This window comes from Primulina eburnea, chromosome 3 (genome assembly GCF_022965805.1).
Source record: "Primulina eburnea isolate SZY01 chromosome 3, ASM2296580v1, whole genome shotgun sequence".
Classification (NCBI taxonomy): domain Eukaryota; kingdom Viridiplantae; phylum Streptophyta; class Magnoliopsida; order Lamiales; family Gesneriaceae; genus Primulina; species Primulina eburnea.
This window is the reverse complement of record NC_133103.1, coordinates 6,484,737-6,504,265: the sequence shown is the minus strand read 5'-3', so window position 1 is coordinate 6,504,265 and position 19,529 is coordinate 6,484,737. Positions and strand designations below refer to the sequence as shown.

General features: G+C 34.8%; 3 protein-coding genes and 1 pseudogene across 4 annotated transcripts; 2 read left to right on the top strand and 2 right to left on the bottom strand.

Annotated features, from left to right (window-relative positions):
* Window positions 1–1,005: 1,005 nt before the first annotated feature.
* LOC140828124 (uncharacterized) lies at window positions 1,006–2,662 on the bottom strand. The gene is made up of 3 exons (XM_073191106.1): window positions 2,507–2,662; window positions 1,973–2,302; window positions 1,006–1,176 (listed from the first exon to the last, which is right to left on the bottom strand). Exon 2 carries the CDS (start codon window positions 2,252–2,254, stop codon window positions 1,982–1,984), a length of 273 nt encoding a protein of 90 aa, XP_073047207.1. The 5' UTR covers window positions 2,255–2,302; window positions 2,507–2,662; the 3' UTR covers window positions 1,006–1,176; window positions 1,973–1,981.
* Window positions 2,663–6,762: 4,100 nt separating this feature from the next.
* Window positions 6,763–8,260, top strand: LOC140825805 (uncharacterized). Its single transcript, XM_073187777.1, has 2 exons — window positions 6,763–7,027; window positions 7,941–8,260. The coding sequence occupies exons 1-2, from the start codon at window positions 6,860–6,862 to the stop codon at window positions 7,992–7,994; spliced, it is 222 nt and encodes a 73-aa protein (XP_073043878.1). The 5' UTR covers window positions 6,763–6,859; the 3' UTR covers window positions 7,995–8,260.
* On the bottom strand, window positions 7,941–10,431 carry LOC140825804 (spermidine hydroxycinnamoyl transferase-like; annotated as a pseudogene).
* A 1,391-nt stretch (window positions 10,432–11,822) lies between these two features.
* LOC140825802 (SART-1 family protein DOT2-like) lies at window positions 11,823–19,427 on the top strand. 2 transcript variants are annotated; one of them, XM_073187772.1, is made up of 13 exons: window positions 11,823–11,933; window positions 12,764–13,676; window positions 14,224–14,365; window positions 14,690–14,744; window positions 14,999–15,109; window positions 15,229–15,325; window positions 15,408–15,474; window positions 15,544–15,603; window positions 15,698–16,313; window positions 16,937–17,295; window positions 18,077–18,297; window positions 18,803–18,887; window positions 19,088–19,427. In XM_073187772.1, the coding sequence occupies exons 2-13, from the start codon at window positions 12,808–12,810 to the stop codon at window positions 19,160–19,162; spliced, it is 2,757 nt and encodes a 918-aa protein (XP_073043873.1). In that variant the 5' UTR covers window positions 11,823–11,933; window positions 12,764–12,807; the 3' UTR covers window positions 19,163–19,427. The 2 variants fall into 2 exon arrangements, with proteins under 2 accessions (XP_073043873.1, XP_073043872.1); XM_073187771.1 differs by having other exon boundaries at window positions 14,996–15,109.
* The last annotated feature ends 102 nt before the right edge of the window (window positions 19,428–19,529 follow it).

The following is a 19,529-nucleotide window of genomic DNA, read 5'->3' as shown; positions in this document are numbered from 1 at the left end:
GGGTTTTAGTAAACTGTCGCTTGTTCTAAGTAGCAACGGTTTATTAAAACGCGTCGTAATATATTACGACGGTTTAATAAACCGTGGCTAAAAAAGCGACGGTTTTTCAAAAAACCGTGGCTAAAAAAGCGACGGTTGTTTTTAAACCGTGGCTTAAGAAACGACGGTTTTGTTTATACCGTCGCCTGTTTTTAGTAGCGACGATTTATTAAAACCGTCGCAATATATTACGACGGTTTATTAAATCGTGGCTAAAAAAACGACGGTTTATAGTAAACCTTGGCTAAAAAAGCGACGGTTTGTATTAAACCGTTGCTAAAAAAACGTCAGTATTTATTAAACCGTCGCTTATTTTATTTGGCGACGTTTAAAAAACCGTCGCTATACGGCGACGGTTATAAGAAACCGTCGCGAATTTTGCGACGGTGTTAGTAAAAACCGTCGCTAAGCCTTCCGTTTTTTTGTAGTGATTGGTGCAAAATTATTTTCTTTGTTTGGGCGAGGTTTTAGTTTTATTTATTTTGATAATTGGGTTTTGAGTGGAATAACCGATTTTATGTGCATTTTTATTTATCGAATCGATAATAAATCATTTTACAATGAATATAATTTTATGTTAAACATATAAAATAAAATGATGTAGAACTTTATAGGAGTCGTTTGTGTAGGAAATAGGTTTACTGAGTTTTGTTGGTTACCAACTGTTCAAGTGGTACACCATCTGTCGAACTAGTGCCCAGGTCCGAGCAATGCTCTTGTATGTTGCAAAGGTTGCATCGGGCTGTTGAATGCTCACTTATTGCACTTCTATCAGCATATGTGTATGATCGACCGCTAGTAAGCGTCATCAAGATTCAATTGGTGACAAGGAATATGACGCATCCAAATTGTTGGATCACTATCGGATGGATAAGATCAGATGTGTATCATAATCATCACAACAAATCAAATGTGCATATCTCACAAAGCAGTAAACATTCACGAATCGATATGAACAGGACTATGGGGTGTAGATTATATTCTTCCACATCAAAAGACAGAATTCATCACAAGCATGTAGGTTTCCGGAACGACGGAACCTCAATCACCATATTATAAACAGATGGATTGATCCATGTAGATTGGAGTCATGCCATAAGCTTGTGAACCTTTCACTAGTGGATGCAATTTGGACCCCTAGATTACCACGAAACATATCAGTTCATCTGGATCCAAAAAGTTGTATCCTCCTTCACAAATGATATCACAACACTTCAAATCTATAAATAAGACCCCAACATTCTCCAGCCTCTTGTTTTCCTTCATATCTCGATAAAGAGAGTTCATAAACGGCTAAACTTAGAAATTTTGTGTGGTTCTACCAATATAATGATTGCTGCATTCCGTAAGCATCTTAAAGAAAAATAATCCAACTCTTCAATTTTAAACTTAGGCTCTGTCAAACTATTGTTGTCATTTTCACATTACTTCATTTATACTGCAATCTCAACTAAATACAAATCCATTTCAAACGGGTTTTTGGCATTCATCTCCCCTATACTTGATGTGTTTCACTTATCTCCCTTGCATGTTATAACTTTGCACTTGATAAGCGAGTTAAGTATCAACACATTAAGTACGTGGATGGTGAACGTAAAAATACCAATTCAACATACATAGTGGATTAATGGACTCAACGGAGAGAAATATAGGGTGGTTAAATTTATAAACATTTAGCAGTTTTTAGGAAGTACAAAGAACAGGGTCAATCAAAATCTTTATAACAGCCATGCAAGACCCATGGTGAAGCCTAACTTTAATAATTTTTTCAAGAATGGGGAAAATGGAGACTGAAAGCCGAAACCTATATAAATATGGTCGTGAAGATCGCAACATATGATCTAAGGCAACTCAATAATAAGAAGATCGTTATTCACAGAGTTCACACAGAAGATTATCCAACGGGATACAAGATAAAGAGGTAGAGACGTACGATATGTATTTATTGTATAATTTTGGGGACTTGGCCTTTTTTTAAGATACTAAGAGCGTACTCTGCACAGTCGATGAGATCTTCAATGTTGTGAAGAGATCGTTCTTCAGAATGCAGCAGAAAAATGGCTCGAGCCTCGGCTTTCTTGGCTAGCCTTGCTGCTAAGTTGAGTGGCAAATCAGGTGAATTGATGCTCCTCAATATTTGGCGATACAACATCAATACCCTAGCTCGGTTCCGTGACAAATCCTCTGCAGTTGCCCATATCAAACCTTTCGCCATTGTTAGATTTCCCTTTCAATAGTCGTGTGATTGTATGTTAAACCCAACCTGTGCAGAGTATTTAATAACAGGGTCCTCACTTAGTACTGTCAGATTAAATACAAAACAGGCACTTTCAACGCATCGAACGACCCAGTTTCACTCAGTACTTTTATCAAACACATTGAACTCAACGTATCTTCAACTAGCGCTGGCATTGTGATCACAATGGAGAAATTAATGGCAAAAGTTCAATGAAATATTACCCTTTACCTCGAGTAAACAAGATTTTTGCCTGCTGAGCTTTAGGATGTAGATATACTCTACCAGCGGTACTTAGACATTGAACTAGATGGAACGAAACTAAACAAGCTGGTTTGGATACGTTTTAAGTTGATCATTGTTTTATAAATTAATCAAATAAAAATATCGATTTTGTTCAAAATTTAAAAAAAAAAATATCCAAACCAAACTAATATTATAAATATATAATTTTTAATGTATAAAAGTATTTTATTTTATTTTTAAGCATAAGTTTTTATATCTGATTTTATTCATTTTCTTAAAATATTTTTCTTAATTACTAAGGGATATTTGTTGATAGCTCAAACTTTTTAGAAAGTTCCAGTGCTTATTTTGAGGATTTAACTTTTTATGCTAAATTTGTACTGAATTATCATAAATTACATTGTTAAATGTTTGAATATCAATGTTAATATTTAAATTTATATATTTATAATAGCTAGTTAACAAATTTTGAGTTATAATTAAAAATGATAAACCTAAAAATGTATCTATTTATAGTAGCTAGCTAAATCGAATCAAGCTAAAATTTCAGGTTTGGTTCGGTCTGTCTCTAGTAATTGAGCAAAACCGTTACGATAAAACCTCAAACCTAACCAAATAAGATAGATTTTGCAATTGTAAACCACACCATCAAAGCTTAAAAGCCAACCCAAACCAAACATATGTTACGATTTGGTTTGGTCCTTTCAAATTTAGTTTAAAAATTGAAAAATCTAAAATTTATTAAAGTAACAATTGTTACTAATTTCTCGTACCGTTGATGAAAATGACAAAACTAGAAATCAAACAATTTATTTATATATATAATTAAAATATTATATATTTATAAAATCGGTTTGATTCAATTCGGTTGGATTTTTAAATCAAACTTTGAAACAATCCAATTTTTCAATTTTTAATTTGAAAACTCAAATTGACTAAACCCAATTCAAACCAACTATTTTGTTAGGTTTGATTTCTACTCAACCCTAATCTATAGTACGTAAATGATTTGGATTAATTTACATTAATTTGCTATTTAGTAAAATCGATAGAATATGGCTTAGTTCGAGCTTTGTCAAAATCCGAATCAATCCGGTTCTGCTTCCGATACGCGCTGAGCTAGCTGAACAAAGTGTGGGGCCCACTCAAAATAATCCGTTGGGTGAAGAATTGACATAGGAAGGCGATAACAGCACAGAAAACAGTTTGAGACCAACATCATTTAAGCATTAGGTGGAAGAAATGACATAGGAAGGCGATACAGCACAGAAAACAGTTTGAGACCAATATCATTTTAAAAGTACCGAATTCAGCTGGAAAACGACTGGCGCAGTTTCTAAAATAACAAGAAAAAGGTGAGAAAAATCCAACAATTCAGGTCACATTTAGCATTCTGATCTGTATAAGAATGCAGGCAAAAAATAGGATACAAGTATAAACGAACCAATACTTGTTAATTTAAGGTAAAGTGCTGAATTTCCCTTGAACATCTCGATTTCGATTCTTATGAAAGGAAACAGGCGATGTGATATTTTTCTTTGTAATGGGTTCGATCCGGCTTGCCATGGAATTACTCTAAAGGCTATATGACTCCAAGAAATGGAAGGTTTGAGGATTAGGTGTGCGGAATCCATGTACTCACCTCAACACATTTACAAGCAGATTCTCAACTCAAAAGATAGTTTATTACAATCCACCGCACATGCTACTTAACTAAACTTCAGAGCAAAGCACCATAACCGATCATGAGTATCCATTAAACTTGAACATATCAAAAGCGGTTCAAGAGTCAAGGGGAGAAGCAAATGACTCGGGAAAGATTTCATGAAAAACAAAAAACAGAGCTTAAAACTTAGAGAGCGATGGAAGAAAGAACTAAAGAGAACACTGCCTTTTCTCAAAGACCTTAGGTTACAAACAAACGCTCGAGAAACCAGTCATCTGCAAGGTAATGAAAACTAGGAATTAACTTGGCCGAAGTTAATACCACTGTCAAATTCTTTCTGCCGCAGAAGAAAACCCAGTGTGTTGCAGATACGTCAAAGGTACTCTTTTCAAATTAAATAGTAACAGACAATGGTTAAGATCTCAGCATTTGGAAAGTAGCACCTTCATTATTTCCAGTTAAAACACAATTAAATTACTAACAACAAAGTGGATTAATTCAATAAGTCGTGAAAATCTACAATCCACATACCATGAACCTATGCCGAGTTATGCAAACCTATTGGATTGAGACTGCCCACCTCGTATAAGGCTAGGACAACCCAATCAAACCAGTAGAGGTGCTACGCTTTCTGGGATCGATCAATTACCATCAACTAAGCATGTTCTGTGCGGTACTGTACAAATGCTATTGTTAGAAGGCTAAAACATTCTTTAAAACCGTATGTTAGAAGTGTTAACAAAGATAAGATTCAGCAAGTAGCATATTGTAACTGTAATTCTGCAAAGTACAAGCACAAGCACACCTGAACTCTTATGTATGTTCCAGGCTTAAAATCAACTTATTTCTGTAGACTTTGAAAAAAATTACCAACGAATGTTCTAGACCTATGATCAAATTATTTATGTAGAGTTTGAATGTTTTTACCAACAATCGTTCCAGACCTATAATCAACTTATTTCTTTGGACTTTGAAAAAAATTACCAACAAATGCCACACGGACCAAGCCAAACACCTACATTCAAGTTTATACATAGGTTACCCAATAAGCCCCAAACAGATACAAACCCGAAGACTAGCCAAAACATGTTAGCCAATAACTAGTGATGTTTATATCACACAACGTCCACAAACCAGACACCAAAAAATTATAAGCATTATAACACCACACAGCACAATAACAGCAGGGAGCTGAACATGCTATCTACCGTGTGAAAAGAAACGATTGCAGATTCAAAATCTCCTCACGCTATCCCAATCCACAAAACCTAAAACAAAACTAAAGATGGATTATGGCGACAATCAATATGCAAGAAAAAACGCAACAAGCCGCAGAACCACACCAAAATGGCTAACTAACACACGATTGCAAAATCAACTGATAGGCGATAAGTATAGTAGAGCAAATTCGAATTATAGTCTGTTAAGTTCCTTCAGACAGGGCTGAGGAGCTGAGAGAGAGAAGGCTTGGGCTCGGAGTTCATGCCGATGATGATGACCAAAGGGATGAAACCATAGTGAGTAATGACTTTGGCCTTCTTAATCGTCCAGGTGCTCCACTCTTTCACGAACCTCGCCGTCACAGCTACGGTGGATCCATCCTCATCCGCCGCCGCGGACTTCTTCACAGATTTCCCTTTCCCCGCCTTCAGGGACACCTTCGATGCCATGATTTTTCTTCTCTCACAAAATGCAAGGCAACGCCCCAGAAGCCGAAATAGGTCAAGACTTTTGATGCTGCCAGATATATTTCGTTAATCCAAGGCCCAGTGGATCGTGGAATTATTGAGTTTCTCTCCTCTCTCGAAATTATTGAAATTTTGTGAGTATTTAGAATTAAATTTACCACTAATTTATGTATCGAAAAAAATTAAAATTGATTTTGAAAATATATAAGATAATTTATTATTGAAGATGAAATTTATAACATAATTTATATGAGAATTATATTTTTCCTACATGTGAATATAGTAATTTATTAATAACAATTTTTATTAAAACTAGTACCATTGAACAAGCGAAAATTATGAATTTCAATTATAAAATTCTAGTTGAGAATGTTAAATTGTTATATAAAGAACATATAATCCATAAAATAATCAAATTACTTACTAATAGTATATGTGAGTATAATAGAAAAATCCAAGATTTGATGATTATAAAAGTCATTCATTCTTATATATAACAGTATTCATTTGCAAACGGTTTAGATACGTGATGGTGCATTTGATTATGATATTTAATGATTTTTTAAATTATAAATTTTTGTTGATTTGATAAATTTTTATTGATTTTTACATTAGCACTCAGAAATTTTAAAAATCTATCTAAATATTTGGATTGAACCAAATATAATTTTTTATAATTTATAATTATATTTTAGAATTTAATATTTGTATGATAATAAATTTCATGTATTTTTTAAAAGTATATTCATTTCAGAAAGAAAGTATATTAAAAATTTAAATAAATCTAAACTGAAGTTTTAAAAATTAATATCGAATACCAGATTAATTTTTAAAATTATATAAAAATCTATTTTGAATACTTAAAACAAAAAACAGAAGTCGTTAAATGGCGCATTGATAATTTGTAGGCTTTTGAAGAGAGGATTTCGAGCACCACAAGTAGAGTGTAGAGTCGCACATCGATAATCCTTGCTTCAAGCGAAGATGGGGGGAGGGATGGAAACGAACAAGAACCGTTGGATCGAGGATTGGTCCACGGCTAGAGAGAATCTGGAGCACAATTTCCGCTGGACCCGCCGCAATTTTGCGCTTGTCGGAATATTCGGCATCGCTCTGCCCGTTCTCGTCTACAAGGGCATCGTCCGGGAATTCGTGAGATTTTCTTTTCGCTTTTGCTGTTTTTTTAGTTTTGTTCTGTCTGTGGCTTAATTCTGTTTCTCGCCTTGCGATCTATGGTGATTTGAGTGGGTTTTTCCAGAGAAATGTGATTGATAGGTTTGGTTTGGTTTGGTTTGGTCTGTTATTAGTGACTTTTATGTTGAATTTTCCGTATGGTTTGGGAGTAACGTTTTTTACAGATTTGTTAAGGACAAGCTTGTTTAGATATTAAGAAACGAGCTCTGCACTAAAAAATTGAAGAGTTTTTCCCCAAATGGTGGTAGGATTTCAGATCCTCCTATACCACTATTCAGAGAAAAATATAGATTTCTGCTTGTTAGCTTATCTTAAATAGTTAATTACGAGATTGGGAGAAGGAAATAGTACAGGAAATCATATTCAATAACCAAATTTCAAGATATATAAGAAAGAAAACCTCACATGAATAGAGGATGGGCTCGAGGCCGACCAAGGTGTATATGTTTCAACTTCTGTAAAAGCGAGTTTTGTTTCAGATAGCTTTGATATGGGTGAGTTTAGAGTGGCATAGACAATTGGTGCTATGTATATTCAAGATGAAGCACATTTGGAAATCGATAATCGTAAAGATAAATTTTTCTATTGTCTAAACTGCTAATTAACCCTAGGTTCATTTCATGACAGCATCTAATATGCATAAATATTTGCATCTGTGCTTATTTTCCAGCGTTGATCTCAAATCTGGAATGTAGATGCTTCTCTATTTCACTTGACTTAATATCAGTTGACCTCTAAACTTATGCTATATGTTGAATGGGAACTCTGTGTAACTAAATATAGCCTTTACTTTATTATAAGTTGTTTCTGCTCTTAGTTTACATTTTTTAAATCTAGATTATCATTCACCATTTGCTAATTTTGATGACAGCACATGCAAGACGAGGATGCGGGGAGGCCACATAGGAAATTTGGATTCCTGTAACCATGCTTCAGCTTTTATCTCAAATAAAATGTCTCAGGGAATGCAATACTTACGCATTTTCCTAGACCACTGAGTACTGCATCACTTTCTCGAATTGTGAACCTTTGTTTTATATACTACTATATTTCACTTGTTAGACCTCCTTTTTGATGGCCATCAAAATGGAATCATTTTGTGAATGAATGTGATGTGTTCTAATTTGTAATCCTGTGACATGTATGGATGGCTACATCTGTGATAAATTAACTTATTTTGTTGTGCTTCTACCAATATGCATGAATTTATTCATTTTTGGTTATGGTGTTGACTACTATTCGTTATTTAGGTTGCGCGGGTCTCTTACAGAGATCATATGAATTAACAAAAATTACACCCGCAAGTGTGGCATAACAAAATGTTAGGATTGAAGGAAACATAATTTGTTGGTTATATTTGGTCAACTGTTGCAAGAACATTAATTTAAATAATAAATAGAAACTGACATACCTTCTTGGCTTATTGATAAAGATTTGCAAATGCCAAAAGCTAAAGTCACAGATATAGGTGTAGAAACTACATATTGATAATTACAAAAACAAGAAAATTGGTACTTGAGTTACTTATCATTATTTAAGTTCTATATATAGTGCCAATTCCTAGTTTTAGATATCTTCATAGAAGAGTCTTTTGAAATCTTCCATACAACCAGCTTGCAGGCATAGTGCAACAACCATAAAGCCATCCCCATCGAGCCTGGTAAGATCAAAGAATCACCATCACAATCATGAGTTCCGGGGCCCATAAAGATTTCCTTCCCCCAACCAAAATCAAGGCCATAAAGCGGAAGTTCCATCCAGCTTATTACCCCTAGATTTGGATTACCATAAAATGGCCCTTGATTCGTCTTCATGGCATGTATATCTTGTAATCTTGATAAATCTTTAAGATTTTTCAAGTAATCAAGAGTGGAATACACAAACTCGCTTGAGACCTTATTTATTGCTTCTCTTATTCTGCTTGCAGCATAGCCTGATGGTCTTGTTACAAGATCCCCTGAGCAACCAGTCGCAACAACATCGACTATTGCATTGCCAAAGTATTTTTGAGGTAATGGTGGTTGAACTCGATTGCGTATATCTAAACAAATTGCCAATCCAGTTGGCTGCTCATATATGTGCCCACGAGCTCTGCATGCACACCTCCATATGTGTGCTGCTATTGCCTCATATCGTGTAAAGACACGATCACCATAATTAAGTGGCCTCGTTTTGTTAGCTTCATTCTTGAGCATTTCAACCTGGATTTTCGTCAGCTTCAACATGGCAACAGTAGTTTCCTTTTTCCTTTCTCTTTCACAGTTGGATTGGCCAATCAGAAGTGGAGGGGGATCAAACTGCTTGTGCTCAAAGCACGGTTGGGCAGATGGAGGATCCCCAGCCCGCAACAATTTCCTATCAAGAAAAGGTGCAGTTGCCTAATGAATCTCCGCGAGCTAGGTTAGCCCATTCAAAGATAAAATGAAGGGCACTTTGCCCGTCAACCACAGCATGGGATATAGAGTAACTTAGAGCAATCCCACCAGCACTTGAATTTTGTTAGCTGCACGATGACCAAGGGGATTTCTTCAATGGGTGCATTGTAGTTTATTGGATGAATAAGGTGATGAAAATGGGGAGATGGAGTGAAATCACCGAGGATATCTAATTCAGCATCGGTCTCTGCTTCTATCAACTGAACACCCTTCCCATTGCACTCAAGCACGAGGTGAGCACCATCTAACCATCGCAACCGACCTGCCAATGGGTAAAAATGCACCAAGATTCTGCTCAAAGAGGTTCTTAGGGTTGTAAAGATGGTGTCTTTTTGTGCGAGCCATGTTCCTGAAGGCCGATAAAAGTATACTGTTGGGATGTGAGTAAGAACACCGGTTTGGTCAAATTCTGTTAAGGACATAGGGCCATTCCTTGTTGGCTCTACATGGCTGGACTAGGCAAGAATTATTCAACACAACTCTCATATTGCTAATATAATCGATAATTGATAATTGATCTTTGGGTAGATAGCAGCTATTGTGTGGCATTTAAAGTGTCATACTTTTGTGCCATTTATGTCTTGTGACCTTGTTTTTAGGTAACTGAAACTGTGTTTTGAACTGTGTGAGGGGTTTGTTTACCATCAATGGTGGGGGCTCTTGGATGGAATGAGCTTTCCATGACTTCTAGTTTTTCCTTCTTTTCGCTTTAAACACTTCGTCCACACATACAGGCGCTTATAATGTCCCCTATCTTTGGTTCCCTGCATAATTGCCTTGAAATTTTTAATCAGGCTATACGGTTAGCAGTTAACAAAAAATGCAAGTCCCTTTGCCATTAGTTGTTCCGACAATTTTCGGAGAAGTGAAAATGTGCAACGAGTGCCCACCATCGGCCAGCGATGTACAAGTGACGTTGAATTTATCGGCCATGGTCTTACGGATTAAGAAACTGGATATAAGACACTTTTTTCCTGGAAAAAAATGATGTTTGATTAAGCTTTTATTCTAAAAAAACATTTAAAAAGATGATAAGAAACTAGGAAGTAAGGGTTGTGATTGTCTATTTTTTAGTAAATGGAAGTCGCCAAAATTTATTAATATTCCAATTTTTTATAAAATATGTATTTTTTAAATTGATACAGCTATTTTAAACGATAAATCAATTGTTTAAAAGAAATCTCAATTTTATAAATTCTGTAATAAAAAATAATTTGGTAATAGAACCGAAAGATATTTGCATGGAGAAATCGTGTATAGAAAGCATTTTTTTTTAAAAAAAAAAAGCAATTGATATTTGAATAAAGATGATTAAAAATTAATATAAATTCATGAAAGTTAATGTCGAATTATAACTATTTTTTAAAATTACACTTATATTTTATTAGTTTTTTTCATTTAAAAAATTTAAATAATTGTATATGTAGCAAACGAAAAAAAATCCGTCGTGAGTTGCCAGTGGTCAAGCCCATTAAGTATTATAATTTGATTTTTTTTCTCGAAGCCCATTAAGTATTTACTTGTAATGGGCTCCTACAAAAGAAGGCTTTCAAATTTTATTATAAATCGACAAAATTCATTGGTACAGCTACTTATAAGGCCTTAACCTACATTGTTTTCAAGTCCAATTATCGTTAACAGACTTTTATCTATAAGATTATTTAATTTATTTTATTGATTATTTTTTTAAAAAAATTAAATCTACTTAAAAATTATATTAAGATAATCAATTCAGATATACATTTTTTTATTATATCGATAAAATATAATGAATAAATACTCGTCATCACAACCCGAGAGTATTGTTTTCTGAAGACTGAAAAAAATAATCACCATTTTAGTTTTCAAAAATCTAGTATAGATTAGTTGTAATTCACGAAGGTATTCAAAATGAAATAATATATCAAGAAAAAATATATTTTGGAAAAAAAATAATGAAGTGTGGCAGGAGAAACATCGATATGATAGCACATCAAAAAGTTAACTCATTTTCGATTTATATAACTCCAATGACCGAAATTTTTTACTTTTCTAACAAGTTCATGTGACTTGCCGATTTATACTTTAGATTAAATATAAATATATTTATTTTATTACATTTTTGTAAATATATTAAAATATATTCTATAAGTGTATATAATTTGTTTACTAAGTTATACGTTTAGTAATGTATAATTATAATATTATAGTATAAGTAGATATTAAAATATCATTTATCATATATTTAAAAATATTTTGAAATTAATTAATCATTATCAAAATAATAATAATGTGTTTTTTCAAAACATGAAGCTATAAACCTAAATTCCCAAGTATATTATATATTGCCCTAACTAGAAAACAATTCGGAACCTTTCTGCTTTTTCATCACTTTTATTCGTCTGCTTGATTGCCGCAGTCCAGGAATCAGGAATCCGTTTCATTGGCAGGTGCTTGCGGAAATTTTAGCTTCAATCAAACCATTCAGCTAATTCGTCTTTGTGGGTTATAAGAATTATCTTTTTTTCTGCGGTCGAAACCCTAATTTAAGGGCTTAGTAACTGGTAGATTGGTTATGTGTCTGTTTGTATTTACATAAATTGCAGCTGGCGATTTTTGAATTCTGTCTCAAACGAAATTTGAAGGGGAATGGATTGGGAATGGGACATTATAATTTTTCGTAACTGGAGGCAGATTTTTTTTTTAATGAAACGGTGTTTTATGAGGTCATTGGACTTGGTTGTGTGATATGTGAAATTCATGTTTTTATGTGATTACGAACGCATAAGGAGTGCAATTTTATCTGCAAATGAGAATACAGTATCTATGATTTGCTTTTCCTGGTTTCTAGTTTTCAGCTTTAGGTTAACTATGGAACTTATATGTGAATTCTTTGACCTGATTAGTATCTGTTATGGTATGCGAAATATGTGAAATCTGATACTCTTTTGTGAACAGTTTTGTGACTGTTCCATTTTTATACGTTCTTCGTATTTGAACATTTTCGTTGGGTGCAGACTTGCATATCTCTTTAACTTTATAAGAGATCGATGAAAAGTTTCACTGAATTTCATATTCCAAGGAACTGCATTTAAAGTAATCTAACGGGCTGTGTGCTCATCCCCTGAATGCTTTTCAATGTACTATCATGTGTATCTACGATGTTGCATTTTGTGGATGCCAATTGATTAATATAATTCTTAAAAATTCATACATCTGCATGAAGAACACAATTATTATATCCACCACACATTGATCTCTTTAGGTTTGTGGATAGCAGGTGTAAGTTTGGTTGAATCTAGGTGTGAGAGTGGTAGTGCTGAGATGCGGTTTGAAGATGACACTCCTATGAGGGAGAGGTGGACAGGAGACTACGATGAATCAGAAGGAAATGAGTCTGATGAAAAACCAGATTTGGGTAAACATCAAAGCAAAGATAATAACAAGAACAATGGTCAAAGGGAGGAGAAAGATCACAAAAGTAGGGATAAAGAAAGACTAAGGATGATTGAGAGCTCGAAGGAAAGAGAGAAAGAGAATAAAGATTCAGAATCAAGTAAGAGTAGAAGGAAGGACAGAGACGAGCGAAGAAAAGATGAGGTTCGAGATAGATTCATGGAGAAAGATGTTGATCGTGAAAAGCGCAGGGATAGGGAGAGAGATAAAGAACGAAGGGATCGAGGAAAGGAAAAGGAGCAAGAGCGGAGGAGGGAGAAAAATTTGGAGAAGGATGGTGATAGAGGACATGATACAGACAGGGGCCGTGAGAAGATTAGAGACAAGGATAAAGACAGGGAAAAGGAAAGGGATAGAGCAAAAGATAAAGAGCGGGAAAAGCAAAAAGTTAGGGAGAGGGAAAAGGATGATGGCAGAGACAGGCTTAAGGAGGCAGATGAGAGAGAAAAGGGGAAGGAGAAAAATAGAGAGAAAGAAAAGCAGACAGCTCAAGAGAAGGATAGGGTAAGAGACAGAGGTAGGAGTGATCGTAGACAGAAGGACGGCGGTCGTGAAAGGAGCCAAGGTATGGAGGAGGATGTTGTTAATCATGTTCAAGATCATCAATCTGCTAACGAGGTTAATATCCCTGATAATGAGAATGCCTCCAAAATTCTCCAGCACCAACAAAATGCTGATGTTGAGCTTGTTGCTGCAGTACCTCTTGATTCTTCAAACTTGGAAGAATGCCTTTCAAAGTAGTTACTTTTTACTGCTTATTTCTAAGATTCATTTCTATGTTCCTTTTCCTCGCCTATTAAGGTTAAAATTATGTTCATGGCTGTTTTTACACTTCCCTTGCGTGATTTTTATTACAAAAGAAGAATTTCATATTTTAAGAGTACTTTTGTCTGTCAATTCAAGATTACAAAAAAAAAAAAATTAATCCATGACGATCAGATACATGATAATCTTTATGAAGTTAAGTGGTGCTTTATGGTTGCATTAACATTCTCGATTTATGAAGTACAGATGTGGCAATGTCCATGAATGCGGTATAGGAAGACATTTACTGGTGAAATTTAAGATATTAAGTTATTGGGTGATGTTTAACTGGGATGTTAGATGTGAATGGTTTCACCTTTAGAAGAGGCATAATTGACTTCCATAGTTTTTAATGTGTAAGGATAACATGTATTTTGCATGTTCACCGTGAATAGATTATAACTGTAAACTGCTTGTTTTCTTTTGAACTTGAGGAATCCATCAATAATCAACAAGCCTAAGTTGTTGTTTGTTTGATAGAATGCATGAAGAAAGAACAAAGAAAGCAGCAGAAGGTGATTTTGAGGTTTTATCATGGGTGAACTGGAGCCGAAAACTCGGAGAGAGAAGGACCTCTGAAAAGGAAAGAGCATTGCAGCTTTCTAAAGTATTTGAAGAGCAGGTAGATTCTCTGAAACTTTTATAGAGTTTTGTATTTTTATAATGGACTAATAACGAACGGCATGCGCATATATTAGATTTAATATGAAATATTATTTATGTATATTAAATATTTAAATTATTATTTGAAATGTAATTATGCTGAAATAATTTTTTCCCATCTAATGATGTGCTGGATTTTTATTTTATTATGTTCTGTTTTCTCATGACAATAACTGCATCATGAGAACGGGTATTTGGGAAGAAAGAATTGGTGTGTTTTAGAGATTGAAGTACGCTCATTTGAATGGAAATCTTTGATCGCGTATTTATTGGTTTGTAATAGGACAACATGAATGATGAAGGAAGCGATGATGACAAAATAATGCAGCACACAGCTGGTACGTCTTATAATTCATGCATTCTCTTTTCCTGTTGAATTTGATTTAACACATTCATTTAGGTGCCTGGTGACAAATGTGAGTTCATTATTTAATCTGAAATTTCATGAGTGAATTGCAATTGTCATGGAAAAAGAGATGGATTTTTTATTCTTGAATTGTAAAGTTTTGGATACTGAACGCCGTGATGAATTCCATGGCTGTGTGAGTATGAGCTTTGATCTGACATTTCACTTCATTTTTTTCTGTAGAAGATTTAGGTGGGGTCAAAATTCTTCATGGTCTTGATAAAGTACTTGAAGGCGGGGCAGTTGTCTTGACTCTCAAAGATCAGAACATACTTGTGGATAGTGACATCAATCAAGGTGAACCATTGGTTCTTCTTTTTTTTTTCCTATCCTTGTGCTTTATTTTTCCATTTTTACAATTTTGGGTATTTTTTCGGCTCAGATATCTTAAGGTGACGTTACATTGTATATACCAGAGGTTGATATGCTTGAAAATGTGGAGATTGGTGAACAGAAACGAAGGGATGAAGCTTATAGGGCCGCGAAGAAGAAAACGGGTGTTTATGATGACAAGTAGGATTAATCAATTGTCAATCTTAATTACTTTAAATGAGGTCTAGATGCCTGACTTTCTATTCTCTCATCATTAAATTAGGTTCAATGACGAACCCGGTTTCCCAAAGAAAATGCTTCCGCAATATGATGATCCTGTCACAGAAGAGGTTAATTTAATTTCTTTTTTACTTACAGTTGTAATTGGGCACAGGTTTACTTTCTTCATCTTGTAACAGGGGGTAACTCTTGATTCAAGTGGACGATTCACTGGTGAAGCGGAAAGAAAATTGGAAGAGGTAATGTTGATGTTCTTGATGTTTGCACTAACTTGATTGAAATATCTGCATTGAAACCAAATATATGTTGGCTAAGTTTGTAATTTCATGACAGCTTCGAAAAAGAATTCAGGGGGTTCCTACTAGCAATCTAAACGAAAGTCTCAATTCAATTGGGAAAATATCGACAGATTATTATACCGAGGAAGAAATGATGAAGTTTAAAAAGCCGAAGAAAAAGAAGTCCCTGAAGAAGAAGGACAAGCTGGACATAGATGCCCTTGAAGCAGAGGCGATATCCTCTGGATTTGGTGCTGGAGATCTTGGTTCAAGAAATGGCGGGAGAAGACAAAATCTTAGGGAGGAACAAGAGAGGATTGAGACAGAAAAGAGAAGAAATGCTTACCAGTCAGCATATGCTAAAGCAGACGAGGCTTCTAAAGCGCTTCGACCGGAGCAAATCAATTTCATACAGACAGAAGAAGATGATACTTTTGTTTTCGGTGATGATGATGACGAGCTTCGAAAATCATTAGAGAGGGCAAGAAAAATAGCCTTGAAGAAACAAGATGAAGAAGAAAAATCTGCTCCACGGGTTATAACCCTTCTTGCCACTTCCTCTAATGATTTCCCGGCAGACAACTCAAATCATGGGTCTGGAGATCAACAAGTGAATAAGGTTATCTTCACAGAAATGGAAGAATTTGTCTGGGGTCTGCAGATTGATGAAGGTATTCAATTGTGATTCATCAAACCTTTACATCTCTTGTTCCATTTGTTTTTCTTTCCCTAACACTAGAAATGTAGTTCAATATTTCTGGGAAGTGAGAAGAGAGGATGTTACTGGGATGAGCAGTGATTAAATGATAGGCCTGGTTCTACAACATTATGTGTATTGTTCCATAAACCTTGTTGGTTTCAAAATGTGTTTCAACTAAAAGGAACGCATACTATGAGCATTTCCTGTGGCAACTTTGTCTCTCTAAATCCTCTTTTCTTGGATATTTGAGACAGCGTTGGTTGGCTTAGGGTCAGTATACTGGTTTGACATATTTGTGGTGGTCACACTGTCATCATAAGATTAAATTTCATGTGTATCAGTGTATCTCAGTTTATTATGTGTATTTTTTTCCCTTTCTTTGTCTGTAGAACTTGTTTATGCTTGTATTTGCCACAGCTCTCTCTTTGGTAAATCCAGTTCCATGTGGTATCTTTTTCATGGTTGTAATATCAATTGTCTTCTCCTTTCAAACAATTATGCATGGATTCTTGAGTTTATTCTTTTTAGCTTGACTAATTGCTCAATCATGATTCATTGTTAAGTCCTGTATGTTTGATACTGTTTACTTTTCAGATGCTGAAAATCCTGACCAGGAAGATGTTTTCGTGGAGGAAGATGCAGTACGAGATAGCTCTGATCAGGAAATGAAGGATGGAGATGTTGGCTGTGCAGAGGTAAAAGAAACTGCAAAACATGAGATGCCTGCTAAGGAGGAAGAAGAGGTTGTTCCAGATGAAACAATCCATGAATCTTCTGTTGGGAAGGGTCTAGCTGGGGCTCTCAAACTTTTGAAAGACCGAGGAACACTCAAAGAAACTATTGAATGGGGTGGTCGAAACATGGACAAGAAAAAAAGCAAACTCGTTGGCATCTATGATAATGATGGAGCTAAGGAAATACTCATCGAGAGGACGGATGAGTATGGACGAATTGTGAGTAATCTTGTATAGACAAGCAATTAACTTCCGTTGCATTTAATATTTATATTATCTGTTACCTGACACGCGAATAAGAATGGTAGGAGTAAGATATGAAAATTAATTTGAACTTTATTGAAAATGTATTTACAGAACCAATATTTAAGAATGGCAACTGGGATAATTTGAACCATTCAAAAATATTAAAAATCTTGAAAATGCTTCAATCTATTTTTTCTAGACTTAAAACTAATGGAAAAAATGTTGTTTTTTCGTGTTACAGGATAACAACCATCCATTAATTCTTTTGAATCATAATAAGAGAAGATTATGATAGCAAGATTTGATTTCTTATTTGGATGTAATATAAAACAAGGTTTTGCTAAACACTCCCTGAAGGAATTTTAATCTTATTGTATTTATTGTTGTTTCTGATATTTTTTAGTTCTAGAGTTTTTGATATAACAGCATCGGTTGATTTGGATATTTTGAAAGAATAATGTCATGAAATGTTGTTGGTGATGTGGCTATGGTTTTCTACTTGTCAGTTTCTTGTCGAAGTTCTTTTACTTGATGAGGTCTTAATCTGGAATCTCCTGACATGAACACATAAGTTTTTATTCATTTTAATCTGATCTCTGCCTGTTGCTATTTTATGTTATGAAATTATGTAAATGTTTATGATTTCTTACCCCGAAGCTTATTTATAGTATCGGAGCACTTAAGTGGTATTAAATTTAAAGAGCATGAGAATGCCAACTTCAAGCTCTAATGAATGCCTCTTCGTTTGCTGCAGTTGACACCAAAAGAATCTTTTCGGCTTCTTTCACATAAGTTCCATGGGAAGGGTCCTGGAAAAATGAAACAAGAAAAGCGTATGCGGCAATACCAGGAGGAGTTAAAAGTAAAGCAAATGAAAAATGCGGATACTCCATCTCTTTCAGTGGAGAGAATGAGGGATGCTCAAGCTAAACTACAAACACCTTATCTTGTATTGAGTGGACATGTCAAACCAGGGTATGGTTCACTTTTCTCTTCATTTACAATTCTAATGCAAGATTATTTTTTTCCTGAAGTTTGTGATGTGACGAGTTACTCAAGCATCAGAGTCCCAAATCCATTTTCAAATTCTGGAAACAGAACACAATATTAGTTGCATATACAATATAGTGTTATCAATTCTTTTGGTGGAGTTGCCTTCTTCCGAGCACCTAATGAGAAAAAAATTGCATTTGTATATTCTGGCATTTATGGGGGCATTTTACAAAATCTGGTGCTATTTCATGGAAAAATTCTAAAATTTATGAAAGATTTTGACAGCAGAGTAAATTTATTGGTCTTGGGATCTGCAAAATGTGTACGCGTGTGTGCGTGTAAACTTTTTTTGTTTGTGTATAGTTCTTTCGTCTGTTTGGAGCCATTATATTGTTCTGGGATCTGCTTTTCCCGTTATATTTTCTTTCCTCTGTTTAGAGCCATGCTATTATTGTTATTCTTATTATTTCAATCATCTCCTTTTCAGTCAAACAATTGATCCTGGAAGTGGCTTTGCGACAGTTGAGAAGGACCTTACTGGAGGCTTAACCCCCATGCTTGGTAATAGGAAGGTCAGTGTTGCAAAGATTATGAGTTACTGTTTTCAGTCTTTAGTTTCACTTATTGTTTGCACCCCTGTTCGTGTTGCCACTTATGTTTGACGAGTCCTCCAGCCTCTCTCTCTCTCTATTTGTTTCCTCTCTCAAACAATCACATTATACTTCTCGTATGACCGTGTTTCAGTAACATGGTATAATTATTTTCACTATAGGTCGAGCACTTTTTAAATATCAAACGTAAGTCCGAGCCAGGAGATGCAGCTGCCCAAAAGAAACCTAAAACTTGAGCGAGACAAGTTGGCCATTTTTTGTGCCCAGCCTACATGTTTTTATCCTCGAACGAGAGGTAGCCACCATGTCCATGCCTTTGAATTGTATTATTCCTGTTGGACATCAACTCCTGTTGGACATCAACTTTGAAGTCACCTATTCTCCATATGGATTTATAGATTTTGCTACCTTAAGTTTCAGGAATGATTCCTTTTATTAGATTTGATATATGTACTTTATTTCAATATTTTCTATTTTTAATATTCATGTTATTGGGGGAAACAATGTAGAGTTACTTAAGCTAGCTCGTAGGATTTGTTCTTGTTAAATAATGAGTTCAAATTGACATCAAGACTATTTGCTTTTTAGTTGTAATACAATATA